Here is a 24,039-nt window from a genome sequence, read left to right as displayed (position 1 = left end):
AATAATAGTATGCCATGTTTTATCTTTCAACATTTTAATTTGATACATTAATATTTAATCTGTCATATTAATATTTAATTAACGATAATAAAAACTAAAATAAGTAATTTTTGAATTTTACTATATCAAAACAAAAAATAACATATGTTAATATTATGATTAATAAAAGTTTTTAATTTTTAGTTTAATAAATATATAATAAATAGACTAAAAATTTAAATTTGATATATTTCTATAAAAAAAATTTAATTAAAAATCCTAGCATAATGTGTGTCAAAAGACCATGTTAACTACACTCAACATTTATTTAAATTTTATTATATTTAGAGCGTGTTTGAGAAGTTTTAAAGGTAATTTTTTTTAAATTTTGACTTATAAAAAGTCATAATATTAATGTTGAGTATAATTTTTAAAATAAAATTGTATCTTTCTAAGAGTTATTTAGAAGTTTATAGAAAAATAAAAAAAAATAACTTCTCTCGTAATACTATTATTTTTTTATCATATTTTTATAAAATAAATATTTTTAAAGTTAAAAACTCAAATACAAAATAATTTATTTATTTATAAATTACTTTTAATATAATTATTTATTATTTAAATTATTTTGTCAAAAAAAAAATTTAATTAAATTCTATTTATTCAAATTGGACCTTACATGTTAGCCCTAATAATTTAGCATTCAATTTGTCGAACACATCCTCAAGACTTCCACGCGTCATAATATATGACAATAATTTAAGGTTTCACTTGGATGTTAATCATCATAGAATCGTATCATATTATTGAAAATAATTATTCTACGTGCACATTAAAATTATTTATGAAAACTAATTTATAAAATATATATTAAAATATAAATATATATTAAAAATAAATTAAATTATATATATTTATATATAATATATTAATAGTTGATTTTAAAGTATAAATAATATTTTGTATTAAAAGGTACATGTTTACAGGTAATCATTCCTGTTAAACAAAAACTAGATTTCACGTTATTAGTGTGGACATTTGCTTGAAGCCTGGAACGTGCGATGCTCACGTGCCGCTCACGTTGCGTCTCTCAACTCGTCTTTTTAAGTGCCTTTCCCAACGAATCAAATTTCTTCACACCAACTAACACTGTTCAAGCTCTTTCTTTTTATTTCTCCTCACGAGATTTCGCAACTCAAACCTTCCTCCGATTCTTTCCTTTCCTATATTTTCCTGATTTCTTCCCACTTTCTTTGCTCCTCAACCCATTCAAAATAGTTTCCCAAAAAATATAAAAGGAAGATTTCGGTATTAGTACTAGTATCGAAGATTATTAGAAGAAAGAAGGTCTTACATGACCCACTTTACAAAATCCAAGACTGAATAGTCCCCATGTTCCCACCTTACCAAAATCATTGAAAATTATGCCTTAAGATTATTATTGAGATGATGATGTGATCACAACTGGCACATACATAAACTTTGCTACTATATCTCTCATGAACTTTGTGCCACACCTAGAACAACCCTTATCCCGTGTCCAAATTATGTAAAAATAAAAAGAAAATAAACTCCAAAAATACACACAATTTCTTTTGTTCGTTTTTTCTTGTTTTGTTTTGTATTTTTTTTTATCAACCATGCCCTCTTGTGATGATAGTGAGACACTACTGCTACACAAGAACCTCAACGAGAAGCAGAACAAGATCAGGAAGAGAGGTTGTTCCTCCTCATCTTCATCCTCTTTGGTAAGAAGAAGAAGGTACCGTTTCAAGAGAGCTATTTTGGTTGCTAAGAAAGGAGTTATGGCCACTCATCAGCATCAGCATGATGAAGATCATATTCATGGAGCTTTGGATTCTTGTGAGTGTGGGGAGAGTAGCAGGGATCTTTCTTCTGTTTCAGCAAGGAAACTCGCTGCTACACTCTGGGAGATCAATGATTTTCCTCCTCCTCCTCCTTCTTCAAGGGTCAAAAAGAAGGGCTTTGATGATGAAATTGTTGAGCAAATGAGGAGCTGCAAGGAAGCCGTTAGAGGAAGAGAGAAGAAAGCTGTGAGCTTGTCCAGATCCGAACTGTTACGTCAGCTTTCAGATCCATCACGTAGTCCTAATTCTGAGGTGAATTTAACCAACCAAAAAAAGTCAGTTATTGTTGTTTTCGTTATTATTATTATTGAATAACAACTATTAGATGTATATTAAAATTAACTATTAGTATAAAATATATATTAAAATATATATACGTTGAAAATAAATTAAAAATATATATTTTTATATATGTATATATTAGTAGTTAATTTTGGTGGTTAATTTTAGTATATTAATAGTATTTTTATTGAATAAATGACCAATGAGTAATGTGAGGAACTAACATGAGCCAATTTCGACCAACACTACGGTAGACTGCCAAAAAAGCCTAATATAAAACCCACTACAAATGAGCTTCTGTTGAGTTTATATTTCAGATGTCTTTTCTAATTTTCTGATGTTCAGTTTTTTAAGAGTTTCGGATGTTTTTGAGTTTCAATTTTTTTTTTCTTATGTTAAATGTTCACCTGCAATGTTGGATGTGCAATGCTAATGCTGAGAATCTTGCTCCTGAAATATGCTCGTAATACGCAAAGTATCTACTTTGTTTAACAATTTCCCCCAACTACACATAGGTGCTGCCGATAATGGAAACAAAATCTAGATAATGTTTGGAGGAATTTGCTTAGGTACAACTTTCGAGTACTAAGTTTGTTTAGATTTTTAAGGACTAATTTTTCAGCATTTTAATTTTTCATTGGCTAAATCAATGGTTTAATATATTATGATTGTTCTTTCATTTGTATTGGTTGATCTTGGTGTGGCAATGTGGCGCTATATTTAGTGCTTCTTTTATTTGGTATTGGTTGTTTCAGAGAATGATAAGGTTTGAAGGTGATAGCTTCAAAAGAAGGTTGTCAGCTTTATCTTATCAGCATCAGTCGGGTGATTACTACTTAGATACACATAGGAGTGCCAGTTTGATTGAGGTAAAGTACGTTTAACAACCCAGTTACAAGTTACAAATCTTCATAATCATCATCCAGTTAATATTTTTCTTTTTCTGGTTTTTTTTTTTATTTTGAAGGATTAAAGAGAATGACACTTATAATAGTGACAATTATAAGATGTTTTAATTTGTTTCTGGGTTTTAAGTTGTTTAATTCAATTTCATTGGAATCATGATTTCTCAAGTCTTTTTCTGCTCATAGTTTTCGAAAGCTAAAGATTGAACTGCAGGAAGCAGAAAATAAGCTAAGGAACAAGAAGAACTGCGAAAAAAACACAATTGCTGTTAAGAACCGTTTGAAGGAAGCAAGGACTGGCCTATCTACATCGAAGAAGCTTCTAAAAGTGTTGAATCAAATGTGCCTCAGAGAGCAGCATTCATCAAGCATGCCTCTTATCTTGGCTCTAGGTGGAGAGCTCGACCGCGTCTGCTGCCAGATCGATCAGCTGATCCACGAACAACGTGCAAACCAAGACGATGTTGAATACGTGGTGAAGTGTTTTGCAGAAGAGAAGGCTAGTTGGAAGCGAAGAGAACGAGAAAAGATTCACGACGCCATAAGGAATGTAGCAGAGGAGCTTGAGGTTGAGAAGAAACTAAGAAGGCAAACTGAAAGGCTAAACAAGAAGATTGCTGGAGAAATGGCGAATGCAAAAGCTTCTTATCTAAAAGTATCGAAGGAGCTTGTGAGGGAGAAGCGCGCGAAGGAGATTCTTGAGCAGATTTGCGACGAATTAGCCCGGGGAATGGGGGATGACAGAGCTGAGGTTGAGGAGCTGAAGAGGGAATCGGCTAAAGTCAGAGAAGAAGTGGAGAAGGAGAGGGAAATGCTTCAGGTAGCAGATGTTTTGCGCGAGGAGCGAGTCCAGATGAAGCTTTCCGAAGCTAAGTATCAATTCGAGGAGAAGAATGCAGTTCTGGAGAAGCTGAGGAATGAGCTCGAGGGATTTATGAAAACGAAAGAAGAAACAAATGGAAAGGATCTTGAGCTATATTTCAATGAAATCTGTGGGGGATCTCATGATAAAGACAAAGAGAATGAAGAAGAGAATGTTCCAGATGATGACGATGATGACAGTGATCTTCACTCCATTGAATTGAATATGGATAATGAAAATAGAGGATACAATTGGAGCTACGCTAGAAGAAATGCTTCTAAAGATGATTCAAGAAGAAACTCAACTGAGAAAGAAAGTAGCATAGGGAGAAAATCATGCTCTGAGAAGATTCAATGGAGAAGTATTTGCTTTAACAAGGGGAAAAGCGATTGTGGCATTGAAAGTTCTGATCATTTTGATCCTGAAAAGAGGTCCATTGAATTCCTCTCGCGAGATCAGATACAAGATGATAATGGTGAAGATCATGAAACTGATGAGAGTTTTAGGTCCATCAAGAGTCTCCAAGATTCTATGTCACGTGCCAATCATGTGCCATTAACTTTAAACTACAGTGATGGAAGAGAAGCTGAGGAAAATGCTATTATTGCTCTGGATTTGGAGGGTGACATTTTGGAGCAAACGGTTGAAGGAATAAAATCTGGATCTTAAAAAGACCTAAAATGATGATATTAATTAGTAGGTGGTATCATAGATAGGTTCTATAATAGCTGTTCACAAATTGTAAATGATGATATTAGTCAAGAGAGTTTTGCTACATAGTATCATTATCATAGATTAGTTTCAAGGATTTGAAAATGATTGAGGCTTATTTATTGGTGTTATTATAGGTATTAATTAGTAAATCTTTAGCAAGAAAAATGATGGCCCAAGTATTGAGCATTGAAGCCTCTGCAATTTTTTGCTCAAGTTTTTCCATGTTGAACACCTAACCTATATTGGGCATTGGCCACACACAAATTATTTGTGTTTTCTCTACCGTATAATTTGAACTTTTGAAAAAAAATGATTCACAATAAAAATTAGAGCATTGACCAACAATGTTATATGAGTAATAAATATTATCATTTTGGGTCAACATTTGAGTAGTAATAGTTTGTACTTATTTATAAGAATTTACACATATAAAATATATAATTTATATTTATATTTATCAGAACTTTTACATAGGAGTCAACACACCCAAATTTATCAGAATTTATATACATGAATCAGTAAAATTTATATATTAAAGATAGTTTGGTATTTGTATTAGCCAATTATTGACTAAAATTGCTAGGATCGGCTGGTTCTAGGACTTTCTGATTTGTATATATTTTTATATATTGATTCACAAATTTTTTCAACTAAATAATCAACCACTAGAATAAGCAAATATCCATAGATGAATAATCAAACTTGTTTACATAATATACAGTGTGACGGTCTTTTAATATATAAATAATATGATTGTAAGACTTATTGATATATATTTCGCATTTACAAAGTAAAAGCATTCCCTTCTTTTTCACTTTAACATATTTTATTCTAAAAGATGTTTATTAAATTTTGACTCCACAATAATGAGGGATAAAATTGTTAGTATAAAGATTTCCATCATTTAACAGACATTCCAAACAATATAGTCCAATTCAGTTCTAGAAATTTATTGATTTATTCCAAACATAAGAATTCTAATCTGAATTAATTTGAATTCAATTCAATTCCATTCTGAATTCACATTCAATTTCATCTCATTTATCTTATCCATTCCAAAACAGCTTGTATATCAGACCAGAATGCATGCATTTAATTGTTTTGGAAAAAAGTCCAAGTATGTTGAAATCAAAGATACAACTCTTCATATACAACCATGAAAGAAATGGTTACAACTGCAAAGACAAGTCCATAAGTAAAGGTTCAGAAAGTTACTGTTACTGATCATGAAACGAAGAAAATGAAGCTCTCTCTTTTTTTTTGGTTACACCACAGCAATGAAATTGAACATATTAACTACATGAATACTACATCAATCCCTCATCACTAGACCCATCCTAGTGACTTTGAAAATGAAATTACTTGATCTTGGTTTTTTCTTCGGTTTCTGTTGTCGATGTGAAAGTAACTGGGTTTGTTGGATGATCCTTGACAACCAAGCTAAGCACTTCAGGCCTTGAATAGTGTCCAACCACATCAAAATCAAACTTGGACCTTGCTATCTCTCCAAGATCTGTTATGTGCAACCATTTTCAACAATCATTTTCTTAAATTCAAAGTCCAAACACAAGAATATCCAAACATCGGTACGCCGAGGAAGGTTATCCATGACAGAATATTTTAAGGGCGTGGGGTCTTTGACACTACAAATCTTATATTTAAAAAGTGGACAGTTACAAAACAATACTCAGCCCTCATCAACCTTGAGCTATGTCACTATTTGTTCTTTTATTTATGAGTAATACTCCAAATAGGGCCCCAAGAAATTTACCATCCCACAGTTTTGTCCCCCACAAAATTTAACTAAGATTTCGACCCTGAGGTTTTCAGATATCCCCCAGACCGTTTGATCCGGTTAAAGTGGTGACGTGTCAGGTTAACTGTGACATATCACCTTTAGGACATTTTGGTCCCCATCCACGCTGGACAAAACGACGTCGTATTGGAATCAGGGGCAAACGATGTCGTTTCGGGGAGGACAAATTCGTCCCCACTTAGACAGAGAATGCAAACGGCGCCGTTTTCATGTGGGGACCTATTTGCCTTATAATAGTATCTTAGGAGACCTATTTGACCTATAATTTGTGATGTTAAAAGAAGCTATATTTACTTCAACGCAAACCTTAAAAACACATTGACATTGGTCTGTTCATTTATCAAAATGGTAACATAAATTTGAGAACCCAAACATGTTAACCACACAAATATTTGGCTTCAATAGCAACACAAACCAAATCAAGTCAAAAGAATGTTTATTTTCTTCAACATAAACTAAATGAAACCATTCTAAACAACATAACGTCTTTTTCCTCCAACATAACAAAAGGTAGTAACATAACTAAGACAACAACTTTCACACTAATTCTTAGAAGCATCATTTCTTGAAAGACTAGTTCAACCCTCGTGTTGGGATGAATTTGAACAACTTAGATACTGTGCCACTAGTTGCAATTGATATTGTCTCAGCACTAACATTCCCGAATTCTTGGCCCTAATTACTGTCTCCTTTGGACATCTAAAAGAAAGCTGAGCTTGGAATAAACAGTATTGTTATCACCATGTTTCACACAAAATTTCAGTATTGCTGAAACATGGTGATAACAATACTGTTTATTCCAAGCTCAGCTTTCTTTTAGATGTCCAAAGGAGACAGTAATTAGGGCCAAGAATTCGGGAATGTTAGTGCTGAGACAATATCAATTGCAACTAGTGGCACAGTATCTAAGTTGTTCAAATTCATCCCAACACGAGGGTTGAACTAGTCTTTCAAGAAATGATGCTTCTAAGAATTAGTGTGAAAGTTGTTGTCTTAGTTATGTTACTACCTTTTGTTATGTTGGAGGAAAAAGACGTTATGTTGTTTAGAATGGTTTCATTTAGTTTATGTTGAAGAAAATAAACATTCTTTTGACTTGATTTGGTTTGTGTTGCTATTGAAGCCAAATATTTGTGTGGTTAACATGTTTGGGTTCTCAGGTTTATGTTACCATTTTGATAAATGAACGGACCAATGTCAATGTGTTTTTAAGGTTTGCGTTGAAGTAAATATAGCTTCTTTTAACATCACGAATTATAGGTCAAATAGGTCCCCTAAGATACTATTATAGGGCAAATAGGTCCCCAACATGAAAACGGCACCGTTTGCATTCTCTGTCTAAGTGGGGACGAATTTGTCCTCCCCGAAACGACGTCATTTTGCCCCTGGTTCCAAAACGACGTCGTTTTGTCCAGCGTGGATGGGGACCAAAATGTCCTAAAAGTGACATGTCACAGTTAACTGACACGTCACCACTTTAACCGGATCAAACGGTTTTGGGGACGTATCTGGGGATATCTGAGAACCTCATGGTCGAAATATTTGTTAAATTTTGTGGGGGACAAAACTGTCGGATGGTAAATTTCTTGGGGACCTATTTGGGATATTACTCTTTATTTATTTTTGCACCATAAATTTTCATTGGTTTTTTTAATCTTTTTTTTTTTCAGATGTATCTAACACTAAGAGGCTTAGATGAAAGAGGACAAATGAAATAAAAAAAAAAAAAACTCCTAAAAAATTAGATTTGAGTACATTAGAGTTATAGGTAATAAATAGTACAAAGGCCTAAGGGGAAAATAACCTAGGTCAAGTAGTTCAGTTTAATATTACTAACCTAACATACCTTACCCTTAAACTGAATACCACACATCTCTAATTTAATCTTCAAATCAAGTTTTTTTTTTTTTTTTTTTTTTTTTAACCAGACCTCTTTATGGCTTAGCATAGAACATTTTTAACCTCCATTACAACAAACTTTGCTTAGAGCATAGAACATAGTAATAATGATCTTAATGGGGATTTACATCTGCCACTAAACTACCACTAGACTAGTTGATTTAGTTTATAATATAATCCTAGTGACTAATACGTCCACCTTTTAAATGGTGAGGAACTAACATGTTCGATGAGATAATGGTGAAAGATGAAGTTGTCACTTTCAAATCTTGAAAAACTACTCTATTCTCCTTGTTTTATAGTTTTCTTTTGTATTTCTTCTTTTTTAAGCTCTAAGACTGGGAATCACTCTAGTTAAATTAGCATTGTAACAAAAGTATAACATACCAAGATCTGCTGAGATGAGTGCCTCCCCGTCATAATTTGGACCAGCCAGAACAGCCCCTGAGGGTGATATAATGACACTGCCCCCAGCACATACAACAGCATCTGGTGTTAGTTCTTCTTCCGTGCCGCAAAATTCATACTCAGGAGCGGGTGGGTAATCCTTTCTTCTACAGAACTGGTTTGCTGACAAAACAAAACATCCACCTTCAAGAGCAATATGGGTCATTGAAGCTTGCCACACATCCCTGGCATCAGCTGTAGGTGCACAATATATTTCCACACCTATGAAACAAAGCTCCATAGATTAGCTAAGCAAACAAAATGCTGGCATGCAATTGCCACGGTATTAGCATAAGTGCTTCTTATTCTAAATACTTGGAGGTACGGATGCAAAGTGGGGCTAGAAAGAGCCGCAGCCGCAGCCACCACAGTCCCATTGAAAATTATAAACTTTATCATGTCTAGATATTCATTAGAAAATAATGTATTGCACTGTGATATGTTTGTTAAAACTATCAAATATTAAACTTGTTTTGCTTAACTTTAGGAGTATTTAAGACTTTAAGATGAAAATTGAATATAGAAATTCTAACCTTTCGCATACATAGCTGTCCTTAACAATGGCATCCTGTTTTCCCAACAAATGGCAGCACCAATTTTCCCAATGGGAGTTTCAAAGACCGGAATAGTTGATCCATCGCCAAATCCCCATATAATCCTCTCTAGTGCTGTTGGCATGATTTTCCTATGCTTTCCTAGGTAACGACCATGAGAATCAAAGAAGAGAACGGTACAATAAAGCGTGTAGCCATCCCTCTCAATCACACCCATCACTAAATACACTTTGTACTTTCCTGCCATTGCTGCCAATCTATCCACTTCAGGACCTACACAAGCATAAGACATGTTAGTGAAAACTGAGAAGTGTATGCCTACCGCAATTTGGTTCAACGAGGAAATTGGGAGAAAAGTTTTCAAATGAACATTTCTAAGGAAATCTCATCCTTTTAATTTTCATCTTTGATACCAAAGAGACAGTCAGAATCACTGGCCTGCATATAGCAGTATCAGCATATAAATTTGTTTCCTTGTTATAAAATTAAAATAGTAAGTTGATAGTTGCTCAACTATTAGAGTAAAAGAAAACCTATATACAATTATGAGTATTTGATTTTGCTTTTGTAAAAACTGATTCTAATGTAAAATGATTTACATTTGATAATTCCCCTAAAAGTGATTATGTCAGACAAGTAGATCACTTATACTGATATGGAATTGACTCTGGAAGACTAAAATTGATTATAAAACTTGCTATAATTTAAATCAAACAAGATGCTGCAGAATCCAACATCCAATGATCCAAACATATGCAGATTTTCCCTTTTCCTGAGCCAAGTTTTTCTATTCAAACAAATATCCAGTGGCACCAGGTCCAAACTAGAAAGTAATTGTTCTGAATGAGAAAGTAACTGATCATAGCTCTTACCAGGAACATCAATGGCTGCAGAGTGATACTTACGGAAATCCTCTCTACCCTTTGGAGTTCGGTTCCCAATCGAAACACCAAAGTTCGAACCACGTGGGTATCCACCAACAAACGCTTCTGGAAACACAACAAGTTGTGATCCATATCCAGCAGCTTCAGCAAGCAACCTCTCAGCCTTATCTGAACAAAAGAAACAACACAAAATGTTATCATTTCAAATCAGTTCACCTAAGAAAACAACAGTTAACTCTATCATACAAAAGAACCAATAGAAAGGGTACTCAACACTGAACAGTCAAATAAACAACCTTTCAAACATAACAAAGACCTTCACTTGTACCAATTTGAAACACAGAAGATGGTAATTCATACATAAGAGCACAGAAAGAAGATAAATTTAAAGAAAAAGGATAAAGGGTATTCGAGAAAATACAAAAATTAAAAGCTTCAATGAGATAGGACCTAAGGTGGCGGGAGTGTCGTAGAAAATGGTGGAGGCTTGAACAACAGTGGCTCGGACAGTGGGGGCGTTGAAATCGGAACCCATGTCAACCTCTGCAAAGAGAGGACCATCGTTAACTCCTGAAGATGACGTTGTTACAAGTGCCATGTCTGTGTTTCTTCTATTTCTCCACCTTCCACTTCTCTGCACTGTTTCTGTCACAGGTTATTGATCCTTTCAGTATCCATTTCTTTGCATAAATAAAAGTCGGGTTTTTTTTTTCTTAAGAAAAATTAATTAATTACAGTGAACTTTTACGGATATATTTTTAAAAAAATTTACATTTCTATTACTTATTTTTTTGACCCTATATTAGTATATGTACCCGTATCTTACCTGAAATAATTCTATACAAAAAGTGTAAAGTATTTTAATTTTTTAAATAAAATTAAATATAATAATTATTGCTATAAAAATTTTACAATGTTAATTAAATTTAAAATTTAAATATTTTTAATATTATAAACATTAGAAACAATGAATAATAATTTTATTTATTTTTAAAATAAAAAATCATTCATGGATAATAATATATAGTTTGTGATTAAATTAAAATATTTATATTGAGATTTTATTTTTGGATTAATCTCTGCATATAAGCAATTTACAAGTCCTTTACCCTCAAACGCGCCTCTTGTGGCATCTGTGTTTTACGAGCCTCTTTAAATCAATCCAAATCAATTAACGCGCGAATATATAACTTTTAATTTTCAAAAGATTTCATTTCCTTTTTCGAATTTCTTGCCAAATTTATTCGATCCTTCGTGCGTCTCTCTTTGGCTTTTCATTCGTTGTTTTACGTGTGTTTATCACTGGTTTTTCTTCGTCATTTACGTGCGTTTCTCTCCCTGTATTCTTGCTTCGTTTTTTTTTCGATTTTCATAGTTTCTGAAATCAAGCTTTAAAATCGTTTTAAAGATAATGGATGATTCAACTTCAAATTGTCAGCTGAACTAGGGCGATGTGGATTTTGAATTTGAATCGAACGAAGCTCCTAAGGTGTAATTTAGTTTTAGTTAATTATTGAATCTGAATTTGATGCAGCTAGTCGTTTATGATTGTCTAGCTGAATAATGCGTGAACATTGATTGTGAAATTAATGCGTTAACATTGACTGTGAATTGAATCTAATGTACTAGTTTTGATTAATTTTCTGCATTTTATACCAGACGTTGGGGTGTAGATCAGAACTTTTTGGTTGTATTTTAGGGAAGTTTGGGTGTATTTACAGTTTATGGCTTTTCTTGTTATTTTAGTTGAGTCGTTGTCGTTCGGGTGTAGATCAGAAATTTTTGGGTGTATTTTAGTTGAATTGTTAATTTTTTATGACGTGCAGAAACTCTATAGTATACCCTTGTTTTTAACATGGTGTATTTTGCAGCCCCTCTGTATTGATGATGACCAGTTTATTCCCAATGTTGGAATGACTTTTACCACCCTTGAAGATGCTGCAAAATTTTACAAGGACTATGCCAAGGCTGCAAGTTTTTCTACAAGAGTTCGGAGCACAAATAAGAAGGGAAACGAAATTAAGAATCAATTGATTTCATGTAGCAGAGAGGGAAAATGGAAATCTAAAATATCTCCGACCGAGAAGACAAATTCCATAACTGGTTTAAATTGTCCTGCTAGAATTTATATACACACATTGAAGGATGTTGGTGCTTGGATCATTTCAAATGTCGTGTTGCATTATTCACATCCTTGTTGTCCAACTCAAGCAGAGATGCTCAAGCAGCACAGGGAACTAAGCATATCCGTTTGTCGTACAATAGAGAATAACGAAAAGGCTGGTATCAGACCAAGCAAAACTTACCAATCATTTGTTGTGGCAGTTGGGGATCACCGCGAGTTAAATTTTATCGAAAAAGACGTGAGGAATTACATCACGAGAGAAGTGCAGAATGTTTCGGAACAAGAAGATGCAAAGGAATTCGGGAAATATTTATTAAGAATGAAAGAGAAAAATCAGAATTTCTTTTTCGAGCTTGAACTCGAGGACGATCAGTTGATTAAGCTGGCTTTTTGGGCCGATGCAAGGAGCAGAGCTGCCTTTGAGTATTTCGGAGATGTCATTTCATTTGACACCACCTACAAGACAAACAGCTAATATGTTGTTCTTGTTTACGATGCTAAATTAATGTTGTTTTCTGAATTTGCTGCAGAGGTGTATATTGGATGTTTTTGGGTGTATAAAATCATTATTTGGGTGTACGTAATGATTTTTCATTCTGTAATCTTGTAATTTGTTTCAGGTATAATTTGGTTTATGGTTCTTTTGTCGGGGTGAATCACCACGATCAGTCAACACTTCTTGGATGCGCTTTGATGAAAAACGAAGAAATTGAATCATTCAAATGGTTATTTCAATGTTGGCTTCGTTGCATGGGAGGAAATGCTCTGAAAGGGATTCTCACCGATCAATGCGCGTCAACGAAAATGGCTATAGAGGCTTTTATGCCAACAACAATTCACCGTTGGTATATTTGGCACATCACGAAGAAGATTCCAAGCAAATTAAATGGGTACAAGGGACATACAAAAATTGAACGAGAAATGAGATAAGTTGTTTGGAACTCTCATAGCAAAAACTCATTTGATAGGAATTTGAATGATTTTCTGCTGAAGTATGGTCTTGTGGACAACAAGTGGCTTTCAGGTAATATTTTTTAAAATCTGCAGTAGAGGTGTAAATTTCATATTTTTGGGTGTAATATAGTCTGATTTGGGTGTATTATGCAGATCTTTACGAATACCGTCATATATGGGTTCCAATTTATTTGGATCACCACTTCTGGGCAGGGATGAGAAGCACACAAAGGAGCGAGAGCATGCATTCATTTTTTAACAAGCTCATTACACGGAACAGCTCGCTTATCCAATTTGTCAAATAATACGATAATTGTCTCGGAAGCAGGGAGCAAGTAGAGAGAGAATCAGATGCTGCAGATTTTCATACAGTTATACCGTGTGCAACAAGATCTTCCATTGAAGCTCAATTTCAACATGTGTACACTCACCAAAAGTTTAGAAAAATCCAAGCACAATTCATAGGAAAGGCGAATTGCATCACAAGATTAATGAACTCCACTCTAGGCTATTTAGTATACGAAGTTGGAGAATAAGTTTTTAGCTCTCAACAAGTTTGTGGTTACTTACGACTCAGTAGCAGCCGAAGTGAAATGACAATGCTTATTATTCGAGTCAAGAGGCATATTATGCCGTCACACCTTAAGTGTGTTAAGTTTTGAATGAGTAACCCAAGTGTCACTGAGATATATATTGGAACAATGGAGCAAGAAGGTAAAGAGGTGACACACACACATCAAGAGCAGCCACAACGAGCCACTGTTGGAGCCAAGAAGCAAGAGATTTGACGAATTGGTGTTTTGTTCGCAAAATATTTGCGAATTTGCATCAGAATCGAAGGAGCTGACTGCCATTTTGCACCGTGCCTATGATAACATCATGGTTGAGATGGAAGAACTGAAAGCCAAAAGGAAGGGGTCATGTTCGTTATCTCACGAAGATGCTAACTTGAAATCTGTTAACGAGCTTCAAAGCCCTCCAAGGGTTCGAATAATAGGACGTCCAAAAAATAGGCTAGGTTCAAAGTTGGACAAACAGATTGCAAATGCCTCAAAGAAGAAGAAAACAAAAGCTTTAAACGAGGTAAAAATGATGGTCTTTAAAAATGTGGTGATTGAGTTTAATTTTCTTGTTAATAGTTTTCGCTAATATGTAAGTTTATTACTTCCACTTAAACCTCTTTGATGCTGGATCAGTGGTGCGTCCAAATTCTAGCTAATATCACGGACATGTTATGAATTATCAGTTCAGGGACCAGCAGCAGGAGATAGTTTTTTGGGTGTATAGATACAGTATATGGGTGTAACGATGATTTTTTTGGGTGTATTTCTAAATTTTCTTGTGTTTGACATTTTACATTTATATATTTTCAAATGCTGCTGTCTTATGTTAGAAATTATTGTTTTGTTTAGTTTTTATGGTTTAAGCTTTTAGGGTTTAGGGTTTAGGGTTTTAGTTTTAGGGTTTAGGATTTTAGGGTTTTAGGGTTTTAGGGTTTAGGTTTTAGGGTTTAAGGGTTTAGGGTTTTAGGGTTTAGGGATCCAGCATTAGGGGATAGAAGTTTGGGTGTATATTGAACTTGCCTTGGGTGTAAAATTTCATGTTTTGGGTGTATATCTGCTTTGATGTTTTCCTTCATTTTTTAGAACCTGTAATTTAGACCTTTTGAATATAGAAGAGACAGTCACTAGAAATTTCATGTTTGGGCTTAGGGTTTAGGGTTTAGGGTTTTAGGATTTAGAGTTTAGGGTTTTAGGGTTTATGGTTTAGGTTTTAGGGTTTTAGATTTTAGGGTTTAAGGGTTTAGGGTTTTAGGGTTTTAGGATTCAGGGTTTAGGGTTTAGTGTTTAGGGATCTAGCATCAGGAGATAGAAGTTTGGGTGTATATTAAACTTGCCTTGGGTGTAAATTTTCATGTTTTGGGTGTATATATGCTTTGATCTTTTCCTTCATTTTTTAGAACCTGTAATTTAGACCTTCTGAATACAGCAGAGACAATTTAATTATGAAAATTTTTTTGTAATAAAATTGGATTATATTGGCAAAATTTTACACCATGTGTTCATTACAAGACTACATAACAGTTAGATTAATCAGTATCAATATCATTAGAATCTATCTGACAATAAGGACTCAACAACAGTGAGGATGGCTTGAACAATCTTATTGCATCACTTCCCCTAATGGCTTCAGCTCTATCTTGATTCATTTCATGGAATAGAATTCGGAAAGCATATTCTACTCTAAAGTGGTCCACCTCGTCCTATAGTTTAAAAAAATATTCTTTTTAATCAACCATGTTAATTTAGTAAAGTAATAGAGAGTTATATTTTTCTAAAGACAATTACCTGAGTCCAATTGTCCCACTCATACTTCCCCCTTTTAATGTTTTCAGGCTGAACTACTCCAAACCACTTTATTACATAAATAGCACAATCATAGCTGAAAAACAAAAAATAAATTAGCAAATTACACATAGAAAAGATTAATTTTCAGAGTGAAAGATTTATACCTTGTTTTTTTGCCTAAGATGTTAATATACGGTGGTTCAATTTTCTGATCCTTTTTCTTGAGAGGTCCCCCCAACATATACCCTCATTCTTGAAATTACATATCTCTTAAAACACAAAACAAATCAAAATATATGAATAAATTAAATAAAAAAATACACCCAAGAAATCACAAACTACCCCTTATGTTTAAACAGAAATACACCCAAATATTAAAATACAAAATACAGAAACAACTTACAACGAATTTGTTTAGCTTTATTCTAGCTTCAGAGGGACATGTCTTGTGATACGGGTTAAGTATATAAATTTTTTTCTTTTTTACATCAGCTACCCATAGCCGCCAATGCTCTGAATAGCAAATAGGTGCAAAAATCTGAAACATGTCCACATTGAACAGTGTTTTAGTTTAATTGGCACATAAGTAAAGAACTGTGATAAGAAGTTTTAGAAACAAATACTTACATATGGATGTGATGCTAATTTTTTGAGGTCCAAAAATGGTATAAACATTGGGTAGTCTTAAATCCTAAATGGCTTTTTGGTTTTAGGTTGTAAAAATTCGCCATCTGGATGATTCCCAATCGCCATGTTCTACAACATTTGTGAAACACCAAATGAAATAATTAATACACTCAAATGAATATAGAAAATACACCTAAGGTTGAATTGAAGTACACTTTACCACAATATCTGGGGGGAGATAGTATATTTCTTCTTGAAATCTTTTGATGTGCAATTCGTTTAGGATCAGGCACATGGCAGTGACAATCTAGAAAAAAAAACCAAAATCAATTTACATGAAATTGCAGTTACATTTCATGATAAAATCATTAACGTTATTCTAATATTACCTCAACTTCTATATGTGTATCAGCTTTCAGAGATGTAAAGTGGATTTTTGACAAAATGAATCGATCTTGGGCTTTGAGGGTGCACACAGCGTCATACTCATTAGTGCTTCCATCTCCGTATGTCTTCACACGTGTGGCCCAGAGGTAACATTTCTCTTTCATTTCAGCCGAGATCTCGTTGCTCTTCAGAGGAGTTTCAAACTTTTCAAAACTTTCTTCGCCACACTGCTTTTCAATATGTGGACTTTTACCTTCTGCATAATCCAATGCTGTTTTCACCCCACTGCTTGCAATTTTTTCCACCAGTTTCCCTAATTGTTCGATTAGTTTTGGTGTTTTAGGAGTTTTTGCCCTCTGTCCCTCTTGCGTTGCTACTTCTTCTTGGCTTGAATCCGTCAAGCCAAGGCTAAATGATGGCATCGAACCTTCTTTAGGAATGTAGGATGCTGTCTGTGCCATCATCATCAATGTAGCAGCGTCTTGTAGGGCTGGATTACTGCGTGATGACATATAACGTACTATAAGAATAAGAATAGACGAATGATATTGAAAACCAAATTTTACTCTACTGAACTTACATTTTGGATGGAGCTGGTGGAACCGTGGGTGTGCTTTCATCAGATTTTGGGGGTTTTGGAGTGCTGCAGGGTTAGATAAAACAAATCATATTATAAAAAAACCAGTTACAGATCTTATGTGAAGATATACACCCAAGTAAGTAAATTATACACCCCAATAAGGACAATATACACCCAAACAGTAACCAAATACACCCCAATATTATTCCTTACCTTTTTGTTCTTTCTTCATTAATTTTTTCACTTGGAGACTTTGCAGGGGTTGGTTCAATTTCTGGCACAGGGGTTGTCTAGGACAGAGGTACATAAACTTGAATTGGAACTCTAAACAAGACAAAATTAAAAAGTTAAGAAAGCCCGTTAAAATAAAATGGTTATAAGGTTGAAATTTACTTGTAAAACTCACATTGAAAGGGCTTCAGTTTGTGACTGTGTCTCTACCCGCACAACCATCATGTTCTATTCAGCTGGGTCATTGGCTGATACTTCTACCAGACTCAACCTGAAACACACCCAAAGAAAGTCAAAAATACACCTGAAGCATTCAAAAGAAACACAAGCTTTGTTTTTTGAAAACTTACGTAGTTGCAGTTTTGGCTTTTTTTCTGCCTTTTTTTCTTGAATAAAACAATAAAGGGCTTTTTTTCTAAAAAAATATATAAAGAATTAGAAGCAGAAGGTAATAAAAGATAAAAGCAACTGGTATTAGAAAGAGAAATTACATGCTATTCGCCGGTTTGTTTATGCTGCTTTGATCTGTGTGTCCTTGAGACAAAGGATCATTCTCACTTTCTAAGTTCAGCTCCGGTATTCTAAACATAGAATATATATCATTCAGTAAAAATACCATACGGTTAAATCAGGATAACAAGATTTTATCAAATAAAGGTTCTTACGTTTTGGATGAGTCATAGTGCCTTCTGTCGATGGCAGCGGAGCTCCCTTCTTCCTGGGAAACCAAAAATAATTATCAGAAACCAAAACACCTTAGAATGCCTACTATACACCCAAAAATAATAAACCCATGTGCAGCAGCTTTTTCATTGGTTTTTTTCTTTTTTGATTCCCTTAAGAATTCTTCTAATACTTCAGTTTCAATTTCAGATCTGGTAGTACATGCATAAAAGAACATGTTAACAAATATAAATCTGATGATAAACGGTAATATAACTTTACAAAGTATCTTACCCATCATAGGATTGAGTTTGTTCATGAGACGAATCCTCAATAACTTGCTTTTTCTTTTTGGATTTTGCCCTGGAAAAAAAAGTATGAATCCGAAAAACAAAATAAAATTGATGAAAAAATACTATCCAAGTATGTTAATAAAAAATTCTCTGAAAGTTAATAAGAAATGCTCTGTTAATACATGAAATTTTGAGAATAAACGGAAAAGAAAGCGATGATAATTTCAGAACATTAATCATCATTCGATTTAGTTTCTGAATCGGAATCCTCTTAAATCTTCTTCCTTTTTTGGATTTCATTCTAGAAGGCAAACAATCATTAGTAAAAAACACCCTAAAAGTGACAAAATACACCCAAGTATGTTACTTACTTTTTGGCTATTCGGGTGGGTTGTTTCCTTTTTGGTTCCTCTGAGTCTTCTTCAGTCTCAAACTCAGAGGAAGAATAGACTTCAGTTTTAGATGTATCACTCTCAGATGATGATGAACTTGCCTTCTTTTTTTGTTTTTTTTGTTTTTTTCTTTCTTTTCTTTTTCCTTCATTTGTTTCAATTTCTCTTTTGTTTCTGCCATCTTTACGATTCCTTGAAATAGTAGAAATGTTAGTTAACATCATCCACGTAAATAAAATACACCTAAGGTATTCAGTTCACTTACCATATGTCCATCCATTTCTGCTCTCATCCTTTCAACCAATTGCTCTCTATTCCAGTTGGCAATCTAGGGTTGTGCAGGTCTTTCTTCTCCTTTCTTGTCTTTGTTTTTTGACAAATAGAAATAGACTATCATCAAGGAAAACAGGCAACCGTCGATTGATTTTTTCTTCTTCAGATTGTAATTAGTTATGCCATTGATGATGAAATTCAGCACATGGGCTCCCCAGTTGCCATCATTTATTTTGTCCATCTTAAAAATTGGAGCTAGGTGCACAGAAGAGATTTTGTTTATTATTGTTGGCAACAGGAACACCATCTGTATATAGAGGATGAAAATCCTCTTGAACATCAGGCGATTCTATTCATTTCTAACACTAATACTCATCATCTCATTTGTCAGATTTTTTAGAGTCTTCCCCTGGAATCTTCTAAAAATCTATTTGTTCTCTTCAGAAAGTTTCTTATAACTAACTTTCTCAGGAAATAGATCTCCTACAAAAAAGAAAACAACTTACACTAAAAATCACTTGAAATATACCCAAACATCACTCATATACACCCCAATATCACTCATATACACCTATGTTTGTTTCTTGATTATATGATAGCAGAATAAGATATTACGAAGAATGGAAGTATAGAGGTTTTTTGTAATGAGTTACCTGATGCATTGAGGCCAAGCGCAACCCCTATTGTGCTGGGTTTAACTCTAAACGAACCGTAGCTGGTTTTGAGTGTATTTTTTCCAATTTAAAGGAGTTAGCCAACTCCTTTAATAGTTTGTGATGCACCCTCATTAGCGGGATGTGCATCACTCCACCAAAACCTAAATCTCGAACAATTGCTTTCTTTTTCTCGCTCATATTTTCAAATTTTTCACTCAACAATTTGGTTGCACACTTCAAGTCTTTGGTTTGCTGTAAACAAAACAAAATTAGAGTCATTAGAATAAGATATATATTTGTATTAGAAAAATTGACTTGTTCTAAGACATATATTTGTGCTTACATTGTATTTTTTTCCACCTTGGTTTTTGCTTACCATTTTTACTGCAATGAAAAAGAGATGCTGTCAATAGACAAAAAATACACCAAAAAATCAGAGACATACACCCATATATCAGTCAGATACACCCAAATATCAGCCATATACACCCAAACTCAGTCCCATACACATTTTATTTTTTCAATTAAATGAAATTAAATCAGTTTAAAATCATATTGAATTCACCCAAACATGCATAAAATAACACTACAAGGTCAAACACAATTAGAACAGTACCAGTTAGACTTCAAAACTCCTAAGATATATACCAGTCCCATGCACCTCTACATTTTTTGGATTATATGACATTATATGAGTTCAAAAATATATTTAAGTTCAAAATGCCACTAGAAGCAACAGTCGCATGCCAAGTCTGAGATATACACCCAACAATCGGCCATATACACCCAAAAATCATTTAGAAGAGGAAGAGTCTTTCATGTAAGTATGCACAAATCTACTTAAAAAACATGTAAACATCCACAAAATATATACCAAAACAGATCAAAACACATGTTAAAGCATTCACTAGAAGTATGTGAAATAGCGTAAACGAAGAATAGTGTCATCAGAATAGTAATCTAAACCAAGAATAGTTAAACAGAGAGAGAAATACTGACGATATAGTTATTCGAAGAACAAAAATGTGAAAAACCTCAAAGAACAGTAAATCAGTACCTTGAATAATGTTTCTTCCTTATTTTTGGTGATTTTTTATGGAGATTTGTATCTTTTCTTCTTGATTTCTTCTACTCTTCGCGAGGAGTTAGAACGTTTCTTCAGGATCATAGTTTGTTTCGAATGTGGCTTGAATCTTGACGGTTTGGGTTTTGATTGAGAAAGAAGAGGAAGAATCTGTCATAATGAACGTGTTTTGAAAAAACGCAATGGTTGATTAAGGCGTGTGCGTTTTACGCTCGATGGTAAAGGAGCGGTGCACGTATTTTTTTCTTGGATTTGGGCCAACTTGTATAGCTTGTAAGCCAAAAAAGCTTGTATGTGTAGCAGGCCTGTTTATTTTTTTAGAGACTTCTCTTTAAAAAGTATTGTTGTTGAATTTATGGCGAAAGCTAGTGCACTCCAGACAAAGTAAAGAGTGCAGTACTCTTTAAGAGTTAACCTACTATCAAAAGTTATCAGGTAAATTAAATTTATTTATTATTATTATTTTCTTTTTTTATTGTCATGGGCTGAACAAACAAATTGACACAGACAAAAAATTAATCCCCTCTTTCAAACACTAGAAAAGTACTTAGGAACTTGATGAAACTCCTCCATTACTCTGTTATTAGCGATGTGACGTCTTCAAACATCTTCACTGCTTGCGGTGCTTCCACGGTCATTCTGGCCGGCGATAGATTTAAACGTTCTTGAATCCACTCTTTTTATTCTTTGCCATGAAAGACCTTTCAAGCTCGAAAAATCGCTGCCATGGAAGAGGGAGACGACTGTCTATCGCCGCTATTGTCTGGCTAACGCCAAACACAAAACCGATTTTGGAGAAGAACCCCTGTCTCCATGAAAGCGCCATGACTCCATTAGACCTACACTGGCGACAAAGAGGCACATGGATTCGCTAGGTACCTTTCTCCATCCTCCCTAAATTACAATGGTTGCTAAGAAACCTATTTTGATGTGTCTGAGTTTCTTTTTAGCTCCGCTATGATTTCTAGTGGAAGGCAAATGCTCCAATTCCTTTCCGATTCTCTCCCATTTATTACTAATTACATGGGTTATTATGAAAAGATAAATATTCAGATTTCTTCTCTCTTTACAAAATTGGCAAATTCCATATGTTTTGGGGCGAATAGAAAATGATATATTTTCGGGTATGGGCCAGTCAAAGCCCCCACCGGAAAGAAAAAAAAAGGTTACATAGGTTATTTTTAGGTTTTTACCCATTTATTCTACTCTCATGCTATTAGTGTCGCATCTTCTTGTCTGCTGTCGCGAAGTCGGTCTTTTGTTTTTCTCTGTCTTGTTGCTGAGTTTGGTGCGGCTTCTTATATAATTCTCAAGTCCTACTGTTAGTTTTTTTCTTTCATTGTTCTTTGACATGTTTATGCTTTTAATTTTATTTTTATAATAATTATCCTTTTGATTGTTATCTTTTGAATTTTGCTTTCGATTTGTGCTTTGTTAAGTTGTTGCAACTTTATGTATAGTGTGTCCAATTTTGTTAGTATTTCCTATCACGAATTTGTAATCTATTGAAAGAGAACTCAAGTAGTGACTGAATAAACTAATACCTCTTGTAAGGTTAGGATTATAATGTTAGGAGTTGTTTTATAATCTATAATCTGTAATAAACAACTTTGTAGTAATGTGATGTTAAGAGCTAATCTTTCTTTATCTTTTATTGATTATGGAACTTTAAATTGTGATTTTCTTTTGGTATAAGAGTGTGAATGTCTTGTTAAACTATTTTTTGGTTACTGAGATTTTTTTATGAAGTATTGTCAAGTTCAATTTATTTTTATAATTTCTATAAAAAATTTATATAATTCTTTTACAGGCACACAAGAATAATAGGGCAATTGAAGATTGGGGACTTTTTCAAATTTGTTATTTGAGTTGTAACAACTTTGTGACAGAGCGTGGTACAAATTTCTTGGTACGTACTATTGCAAATATGTAATGGATTAAAATAGAATCCTTGTAATACCATAAACCAATACCTCTCACAATTCTATGATTGTAATGCTAGAGTTTCTTCTATAATCTATAATTTATAATTAGGAATTTTGTAGCATTATCTTGACAGGAGCTCTTCTTTCTTTATCAACTAATGATTATAATACTTTGAATGGTTGATTTTCTTGTGATATGGAAGTGTTAAAACAGGTATTTTGTTTGTTCAAAAATTGTATAAGGTTAATGTTAGATTGTCAAGTCTAATTCAGTTTTTATAATTTTTATAACATTTTATACAATTTCTCTATAAACATAAAGAAACAACTAACATTGAGGGCTTCTCCGATTTACTGTTTGTTGAGTTGTTACAAATTTGAGGTAAAACGTGTCCCAGCTTTCTTGGTATGTGCATTCGTAAATTTCTAATCCATTGAAAGAGAACCCATATAGTGATACAATAAACTAATACCCCTTGTGATGCAATGAGATCTTCTATAATATATAATCTACAATTTTGTAGAATTGTGATACAAGGAAGCTCTTTTTTCTTTATTATTTATTGGTTATAAAATTTTAAATTGTGATTTTCTTTTGGTATGAGAATGTGAATATGTCTTGTTCAAACTGATTTCTTGGTTGCTCATATTTTTTTATGAAGTTAACATTAGATTGTCAAGTTCAATTTAGTTTTATAATTTCTGTAAAATTTTTATATATTATTTTTACCGGCACAAAGGAATAACCGAACAATTGAAGATTGAGGGATTTTCAGATTTGTTGTTTGAGTTGTGGCGATTTTGTAGCACAGTGTTGCACAAATTTTTTGGTAATTGCAAATATATAATGTATTTAAAATAGAATTCTAGTAATACCATAAACCCATGTCTCTAGCAATTCTATGATTGTAATGCTAGGATTTCTTTTATAATCTATAATTTTTAATGAGAAATTTTGTAGCATTGTGTTGATAGGAGCTCTTATTTCTCTATCAATTAATGATTATGAAATTTTAAATGGTTGATTTTCTTGTGATATGGGAGTGTTCAAATTGGCATTTTGCTTGCTCAAAAATTGTATAAGGCTAATGTTAGATTATCAACTCTAATTTTTTTTATAATTTCTATAACATTTTTATATAATTTTTCTATAGACATAAAGGAACAACTAAGATGGAGGGCTTATCCAATTTGCTGTTTGTTGAGTTGTTACGAATTTATGGCAAAATGTGTCCCGGCTTTCTTGCCATGTGATTCGCAAATTTCTAATCCATTCAAAGAGAACCCATAT

At 33.6% G+C, this 24,039-nt stretch overlaps 2 protein-coding genes across 2 annotated transcripts; one reads left to right on the top strand and one right to left on the bottom strand.

The window, feature by feature from the left end:
• Positions 1-1,132: 1,132 nt before the first annotated feature.
• Positions 1,133-4,712, top strand: LOC130969347 (uncharacterized). Its single transcript, XM_057895021.1, has 3 exons — positions 1,133-2,099; positions 2,885-2,998; positions 3,249-4,712. Exons 1-3 carry the CDS (start codon positions 1,620-1,622, stop codon positions 4,563-4,565), a joined length of 1,911 nt encoding a protein of 636 aa, XP_057751004.1. The 5' UTR covers positions 1,133-1,619; the 3' UTR covers positions 4,566-4,712.
• A 1,020-nt stretch (positions 4,713-5,732) lies between these two features.
• On the bottom strand, positions 5,733-10,890 carry LOC130966037 (bifunctional nitrilase/nitrile hydratase NIT4A). Its single transcript, XM_057890793.1, has 5 exons — positions 10,661-10,890; positions 10,199-10,378; positions 9,306-9,599; positions 8,713-8,994; positions 5,733-6,123 (listed from the first exon to the last, which is right to left on the bottom strand). The coding sequence occupies exons 1-5, from the start codon at positions 10,806-10,808 to the stop codon at positions 5,969-5,971; spliced, it is 1,059 nt and encodes a 352-aa protein (XP_057746776.1). The 5' UTR covers positions 10,809-10,890; the 3' UTR covers positions 5,733-5,968.
• Positions 10,891-24,039: the final 13,149 nt, after the last annotated feature.

Source organism: Arachis stenosperma, chromosome 3 (assembly GCF_014773155.1).
Source record: "Arachis stenosperma cultivar V10309 chromosome 3, arast.V10309.gnm1.PFL2, whole genome shotgun sequence".
In the NCBI taxonomy this organism is placed as follows: domain Eukaryota; kingdom Viridiplantae; phylum Streptophyta; class Magnoliopsida; order Fabales; family Fabaceae; genus Arachis; species Arachis stenosperma.
The sequence above is the reverse complement of the archived record's forward strand: the minus strand, read 5'-3'. Positions and strand labels throughout refer to the sequence as shown.